The following is an 8306-nucleotide window of genomic DNA, read 5'->3' as shown; positions in this document are numbered from 1 at the left end:
TTTGTCCACCCAAAGGTTTGAAGCTGCGCTGGCTGTGCAGGGCCGCATGTGTGTGTCAAGGGGCACAGTGAGGCAGATGGTCCTTTTGGTTAAGAAGTTTATTCAGTGAGTTTTTGATGCCTTGGACATACAAACAGGCAAAGAGCAGCATAGTCTGGGGCGTGAGGAGAGTTCAGTCCTTAGCATCACGGATAGACAGAGAGCTTGGCAGGCCTCTAATGGAAGCTCAGGCCTGGGAGGCAGAGTATCTTTTTCTATGAGTCTCAGAGGAGGAAGATTCCATAGCACGAGCCTGTGGTCAGGCAGGGGAAGGAAACTCCAGGGAAGGAATGTGTAATTCCCAGTATGTGGTAGACGTGTGGGGGAGGGTTACTCTAATTGAAGTGTACCCATTATACAGGTGTGTGTGTGTGTGTGTGTGTGTGTGTGTGTGTCAGCATGATGTCAGGGAGTGTGTTTGCTGACTCACAGATAGGGTCTTCTGTAGGGTGACTGTCTCCCTGTAGCAGCAGGGAGCCCAGAATCCACATAATTATAGATGGGTTGTGCTCTGAGCATCACATCCTCTGGGTAAGGGCCACAGCCATCTCTCAGAGACATGCTCCTTGGTGGCTGTGAGACTTCAGGCAAGTGTGGACTGATTGGCCATAGGTATGAATCGAACACCAGGCCAACTATGATGTCTTCTTCTTGTTGTTGTTGTTGTTGTTGTTGTTGTTGTTGTGAGGCAGAGTCTCTAGCCTAGACTGGCTTTAAACTTCTGATCTTCCTCCAGTCCTAGGGCTACAGGTCTGGTCTATTTTTAGTGCCCTCAAATAGCCATTCCTTGCCCACCATAGTTTCAGACTGACATCTTGAGACTAAAAGATAAAAGCCTTTTTGGTATGAATTAACAAAACCCTACTTCAAATCAAAAGGTATTCACAGGAAAAGATGCAGCACCTTTATCCCTGAGAGCATGTCTTCTGGTCATTCTGTTACCAATGTCTCACGCCTTCATTTCCAAAGGTAAAGAAATCTATTTTAAGGAGTCATTTTTTTCTCAGTCTTCTCTGAACCTTAGTGCATTTCAAAAGAGAGAGAGAGAGAGAGAGAGAGAGAGAGAGAGAGAGAGAGAGAGAGAGAGAGAGAGAGAGAGAGAGAGAGAGAGAGAGAGAGAGAGAGAGAGAGAGAGAGAGAGAGAGAGAGAGAAGTCAGGGGATGTGATGGAGCAAAGGGAGAGAGTAAAAACTACAGGGGCGGGGAAAAGAAAGACAGGAAGACCCCCTCGCTGCTAAAAACCCATTCTGTGGTTTTTCAAAGATCAATGGTGAAAGGCCGAGCTGTGACGGAAGTGGGGAGATAGGGTTTTTAACAAGAGCAAAAGGCCCAGTGTGGGAACCCAGAACCCCCAGCTTGAGAGCAAGGAAAAACGTCTGTCCTGAGGTAAAGAGGCTTGCTGGGAACCTGGGCTCTGGGAGGAAAGGTGGACTGCTTAGCAGAACTGCTCACACGGGGCAAGCTTTCAGTTAAGCCAGCAAGAAGCTTGCTTCTCAAAGGCAAAACTAAGGCAGAAGCTGGTGGCGCACGTCTTTAATCCCAGCACTCAGGAGGCAGAGGTAAGTGGAGTTTAAGGCCAGCCTGGTCTACAGAGGGAGTTCCAGAACAGACAGGGCTACACAGCAGAAACCCTGTCTCAACAAAATCGGGGGATGGTGATGGTGGGGGTAGAGATAGAGAGGGATAGAGAAAGATAGAGATAGAGAGGTAGAGAGAGACAGAGAGAGACTACTGATGTCAGACAGTTGGTATGCTCAGCCTTCTCATGGGCTTCAAGTCCTCGGCTGGTTCCGACACGCCTTAAATGGCAGAGAGCCACACCACACTCATAAGAGGGAAGTCTCAAAGTCTCAGTGAGCATTTAGAGTTAAGCCTGGGCAGCTTAGATCACACGTGCTGTGTTGAGTCCCACGGGCTGCTCTCTTTGGTTCTGTGTTCGTGAGAAGACAGTAGATGAGAGACATACCTTTTCATAAATATCAAGGAGATAAAGATCACCGCAAGAAAGCAACCAAAGGTTGTCAAGCCCGCGCTAAAGCCCTCAGGCCCGGCCTGGGCTGTAAACCGCCTTCCCGAAGCTTCTCTGAAGGGCTTTCATGTCCCAGAGGTCATGCACTGGAGACGACAGAGCAAGGGCAGCCTCTAGCCACGGCATGATTTGGGCAGAGGATGCCTGTCAATTCATTCGTGGGTTTATAAGAAATGGACAATTCTCCCTAAGTTCAGGTCCGGCTACTTCCTTCAGGGGGAAGAACCTTCTGCCTGTGAATCAGAGGTGGTTGTTAACCAAGGGGATGTGTGACCCTCTGCAAGGTCAGATCACAAATGGGATTTGTGAATCTGGGGATAAAATGCATCTTCGCCTGTGCCAGTCTCTACTAGGGAGCGACCATTTGCTTCCACGGTAGACTCTGACACTGGTAGAAAGCATGGGTATCTTCGAAGCTGCCGGCAGCTGTTATCACTGCCTCCACTTCATTAAACTAGACAGGGGTTGTTCCTGCAGAGGACACCCACTTGGAGGCTCGAAACCTCTAGAACTCCAGGGGATCCGATGCCCTCTTCTGGTCTCCACAGGTGCCAGGCGCACAAGTGATTACAGACATGCATGCAGGCAAAACAGCCATACCCACAAAAGAAAATATTTGAAATTTAAAAGGAGAAATTCCAATAGTTATAGGATGGATACTAGATCCGAAGGATAGATATTCTTCTGTTGTACATTCTGTAACTCTGTCTTTATAGATTTGTTTCCTTGGTTATCCTATTCATTTTGCTTTGGTAATTTTAGGCTCTTTTTTTTTTTTATTTCATATGTTATGAATGTTTTGCCTATACACACACGTACCACATGTGAGCCTGGTGCTCACACTGCCCATAGGACAGTGGTGGGTGCTCTCAAACTGGAGTCACAGACCCTGATAAGACACCGTGGGCGCCCGCACTCAACCCCAGCTTCTGAAGAGACAGCGCCCTCTAGCGGATAGAACTCCGGGCACTGCCCGTCTGCTAAGCATCAGGTGCTCCTGGCATCAAGGTGATTTCTGCCAAGAGAGTCCTTACCCCAGTAGTCCCCACCTTCCCCGAGCCCAGCTGAGGAGCCCAAGCAGACTTAGACACTCTGATCCAGCTAGTCCTTGCCACTGCAAAGCGGAGTGATTGACCCCCTCTCGCTGCAGACCAGCTTGCCTGCTCCATTCTGGAGTTGGAAGAGGTCCCTCCTCCCCTCCTCCCCTCCTCCCATCCCACTGCACCAGTCCCCGAGGACACAGTCCTGGAAGAGAGGCAGGACCTAACATCTCACAGCAGTGTTGGTAGCCAAATCCCCCACCTTCTCTGCCTTCCTTCTCCCACCGCAACCTTCGGGTACTTAAAGCCAGCAAAACTGCCGAGACCTGCCTCCACTGCCATCTTGCAGTCTTCCCAGAGCCCCGGGTCCGAATTTCTCCCTTTCTAACCCTCTGTAAACCGCATCCTCAATTCTGTTCTTCAGTGTTTGGGAGAAGAGAGGTGGCTGTAAGAGGAACCAAAGAGTTCCTTCAAAGGGTTAGGATTCTGGCTTCTCCACCCAGACTCTGCAACTTTAAGCGAGTCAAGTGACTTCTCCGAGAGGTCTGCACAGAACACGTGATTAATGATGCTCGGTTTTTTGTTTTTTTTTAAAGATTTATTTATTATTATACATAAGTACACTGTAGCTGATTTCAGACACACCAGAAGAGGGCGTAAGATCTTATTATGGGTGGTTGTGAGCCACCATGTGGTTGCTGGGATTTGAACTCAGGACCTTCAGAAGAGCAGTCAGTACTCTTACCCGCTGAGCCATCTCACCAGCCCGATGCTCGGTTTTATAAGAACTAAATACAACCATGGGTATGGATGTGAACTGCAGCCAGCTGTGCAGCCATAATAATGATGACGATTAGCATTTTATTGAGCAGCTGTGCTACACCAAGCACACACTCTAAACTGCCATATTAACCCCCTTGGGAAGATAATACTATCATCATTTTATCCATCAATAAACTTGTTTTCAGAGAGATTAAGAAACTTTTTCCAACATTGGACAACTAGTAATTAACAAGGCAGGTTTCAAATCCAACCTGACTCTTGAGCAGTGGTTCTCAATCTTCCTAACGCTGCAACCCTTTAAATACAGTTTCTCGTGTTGTGACCCCCAATCATTAGATTATTTTGTTGCTACTTCAAAACTGTAATTTTGCAAGGGTTATGAATCATAATGTAAATATCTGATACTCAGAATATCTGAGACGACTGTGGGCCACAACTCGCAGGTTGAGAACTGGTGCTCTAAGAGGGGGCTTTCAGCCATACACTCTTGTTTTAATGACCTGTCTGTTCCCATGTACCTGACATGTGCTAGGCTGTAAGTGCTAGTCAGCTGTTTTCAATTTTCAAGGGTTTTACCTTGGATCTGCCACAGAAGCCTAAGAAAGGTGGTGGTGCCCCAGAATCGAGTTTTTAAGGTGTACCTGGATTGTTTTTGACAGCTAATTGTACTGAAACAGAATTTGGACTTCCAATACCAAGTGTCTGATACGTGCCCTATTGACTAACACACTATCAAGTTTTAAATTTTGAGTTTGCTTAGAATTTGTGTGCTGCAATGATTTGACAGAAAGACTTCTCCTTCAAATGTTGAAGCTTAGTCTGTGACGTACACCAACAGCGTCTATTAAGTACTTGGTCCCCAGTTCACGTGCTGCTGTAGGAGGTCTCAGAACCTTGAGATATGGGGCCTTGCAGCCTCTTCTGGCCTAGTTCTCTGTGTCATGCTTGCTGTCATGTGACTGAGCCTGAGCCACAAGCTTCCTCTATCACAGAGCCACCCTCCCAAGCCAGAATAGGCTGAACCCCTCTGACGCCATAACCAGAGAAGACCTTTCCTCCCTGAAGCTGCTCCAGTAAGCTGTGTCACACCAATGAAAAAGTGACCATAAACCCTGAGTACACCTATTCAAGAAGTTATGAACCAGAGGTACTTAAATATACATTTATAAATATATAATTTAAAATGTATATAATTTATATATAAACCTTCAGAAGGTTCTTAAAAGCATAGAGTGTATGTGTACAAACTCAGATGGCATAGGCTCTGCATACCTTGGCCATATGGTACAACCTTTTGCTCATGGCCTACACAGTTGCACAGCATGCTGCTATACTAAATACTGTAGGCAACTATAACACAACAGCAAGTATTTATGTATCTAGGTACAGTAAAAAGCATATATATATATATATATGCTTATCTTATATATATAACCTATACTGTGTCCTTTTTGACATGCTAACTTATGATAGTCACAGTTTAAGCCCTTATTTATAAAACTAACACAGTTCAGTTTTTAAATAAATAATAGAGGTGATTTGGCTCATGTTTCAGATGGAAAAGTTCAAGTGTGTGGCACTAGCATTTGCTAAGGACCCTCTTGCTATATTGTAGAACCGTGGAAAGTTTTCATAATAATTTATACTGTGCATCACTAATGATGATGGTGCATGAAGAGATATATCACTAGATGATTTCATGGCTGCACAACCATAGAGTATATGCATAGAAACCAAGATGGCATAGCCCATGCCTACCGTGGCCACATGGCACAGCTTGATACTATGCAGAATCCTGCGGGCAACAGTAACATAGCAGTAAGCAGCTATGAATGTAGACACAGTCTATGGTCCAACAGTTTGAAATGGAACACCTGGACAAAGCACTTCCTGTGGCTGGAGCCTGTGGGACTGGGAATCTCTTTGGATGACTGAGGGAATGGGGAATGGAGGGATGATAGCTGAGCTCTGCTGAACCCTGCACATCAGCCACTCCACGCACATTGTGCTCCAAATCCCGACTGGATCTTCAGCACCACCACCACCACCACCCCCAAAAAAAAAACTTTACTTCAATTGTAAAGTAACCTTCACTCACTATAACATTTGTACTTAACAGCCTTCTTAATTTTTAAATTTAGCCTAAAACATAAACATGCCAGTTTGGAGGGCCATGCCTGTAATCACAGCTGGGTAAGCTGAGGCAAAAGGCAAACAGGTTTTCTGAGTCAGAGCTTTTCTGTGTAGCCCTGGGTGTCTCTGTAGACCAGGCCAGCCTCTGCCTCCAGAGGGCTGGGATTAGCGTGTGCTCCCCTCGAGGATCTGTACACGCTCTTCTGTAAACTTGTCCTCCTTTTCAAAGCTTGCTAAGGTCTGCAAAGCCTTTGGACCCTTTCCCTTGGGTTTTCTTGGAGTTCTGATATTTTCTTCTCCTCTGCCCTACTTTTCTCTTTCCCTTGTCCCCATTCTCCTTTCCTCTGTTCTTTTTCCTCTTGTCCCCCAGTCACTCATTTGTCCCCATTTCATTAAAATCTCTTGGTACCACTGATGTACAGGCAACCTCTCACTGACTGAAATGTTGGTATAAGGCACATGCCTGAGTAATAGTCTCTTGTATGAGTGAATCAAATGTATCAAATCAGTGTCCTGTTGTTTCTCTTGTTTGAATGCTTTTTAAAGTGTGGACATAATTTTGCATAACCAAGACTAGAATATAAAAATATAAATAATAGTAATAAAAATATTAGGAGAAAATAAGCTCTAAACTGAGGGAAGCCTTATCGAAACAATATTGGAAACCAAGCAACTTTTTAAAGTTAAAACTTTATCATAAAGAATTTGCAAATAGGAAAAAAAAAATCACACTCTAAAACTAGCCCATCTCAAAGTCTATTTATATCAGTAAACTTCTATACAGCCAGGACAGCCATTCTGAAGCTGTGAGACTTCATGTCAGATTTTACTCTTTCACTATCCAATATGGTTTTTAGTTCTTAGTCATCACTGAAATATCCATGGTAGAGTTGAAACTAGAACAAAATTAGCTTCATATCTTCTTTCATGATATAAGTGTCCTTCACCTGAATTCAGTCCTTCCTCACCCCCAATATTTAACCTTTCTTGTTCTCCCTTCTACATACTATACTTTGCCACATGTTTTTACATATGTATATATATATATATATATATATATATAATATATATACATATATGCATACATATATACACACACATATGTATATAACACGGGCTATTTGCCAAATGAGTCCAAGAAAAATAGGCAAAGTCTCTCAGCCCAGCCCCCCTCCCCCTGATTCTTCTTTCCACCTCTGCTTTGCTTGATCTTTTTCTATCTCTCCCAAACCAGCTGTACCCTCAAGTTCTCTTCATCTCCATCACACTGTGAGCAACCCTAACAAGTACCTAAAATAGGGAGCTGTCCATAGAGGCCTGGAAGCCTTCACTTAATGAGTTTCTCCCGTGCTTTTCAGGAGTGTTGCAGCCACAGACCAGCAAAGTCAACATTTCCATGAAATTCCTGGAACCGACAACAGCATGCAAAGAATCCTGATGGCCCCTGGCCAAAGCTGCTGTGCCCTGGCCATCCTGCTGGCAATTGTGAACTTCCAACATGGTGGTGAGGATAGGTCCCAGGACAGAGACAGCCACTGGGAGAACCCTGGGCTCAGGGGGAAGATGTTCTCCACACATGTTTTCATTTATCTGTGAAGATCCCCGGATTCTTCCAGACATGTGAAGGAACCCCTAAGCTCTCTAAATTATAGTAATGCTGTAATTTGATAGTAATTGTTTAACTTTGTGGTTATAGATAGATTTGTAAGTGTCACAATTGTAAGGGGGAAGGTACCCTGGCAGTCGAGAGCCAAGGCATATCACAAAGTCACACCACACAACACACCTCACACAAGAGTTTAACTGGGAGAGACACAAGAGAGTGGCTCCCTCTGCTGGAGAAAGAAGCAGCAAGGAACTAAGCAGGAGGCAGGCTTCACGTAGGGTTTCTTGGGAGAGGGGGAGCTTTCCAGGGTGCCCCGAGATTGGTGGGATTCTGTGGCCTGATCTTGGGGCAATCTCAGGGATTGGTGGGATTTTTGTAGCCTGATAAGGGCTTTTTTTTTTTTCTGATGGGCTGGAAATGGCAATTGCAGCCAGTAGGGATGTCTGGGGGCAGGAGCTAGCCCCTGGAGCCTTGAGGGTCTTACAGATCTAGATTTAAATAAGTTCAGTGTGTCAGGAACTTCCCTGCCTGCCTTACCCTGATACTCTACAGTGTCTGGGAAGCTGCAGCCTGTGAGAGAAGAGAGTTATACCCATCTGTGCCTTCAGGTCATGGGGTCTGTAAACTAGGAAGGAAGGAAGGAAGGAAGGAAGGAAGGAAGGAAGGAAGGAAGGAA

The 8306-nt window shown here is 45.3% G+C and overlaps 1 protein-coding gene across 2 annotated transcripts in view; it reads left to right on the top strand.

Moving 5' to 3' along the window:
* Cd160 (CD160 molecule) overlaps nucleotides 1-8306 on the top strand; it is a 32309-nt gene that overhangs the window by 14441 nt on the left and 9562 nt on the right. The window contains exons 1-2 of one of the 2 annotated variants that reach the window (XM_021197056.1): nucleotides 1386-1425; nucleotides 7383-7528. In XM_021197056.1, the coding sequence (XP_021052715.1) occupies nucleotides 7447-7528 (82 nt within the window). In that variant the 5' untranslated portion in view covers nucleotides 1386-1425; nucleotides 7383-7446. Of the gene's footprint in view, nucleotides 1-1385; nucleotides 1426-7382; nucleotides 7529-8306 lie in introns of those variants that run through there. The other variant, XM_021197057.1, reaches the window with a different exon arrangement.

The sequence above is a fragment of the Mus pahari genome, chromosome 4 (assembly GCF_900095145.1).
Source record: "Mus pahari chromosome 4, PAHARI_EIJ_v1.1, whole genome shotgun sequence".
NCBI classification, from domain to species: Eukaryota; Metazoa; Chordata; class Mammalia; order Rodentia; family Muridae; genus Mus; species Mus pahari.
This window is presented reverse-complemented; position numbering and strand designations above follow the sequence as displayed.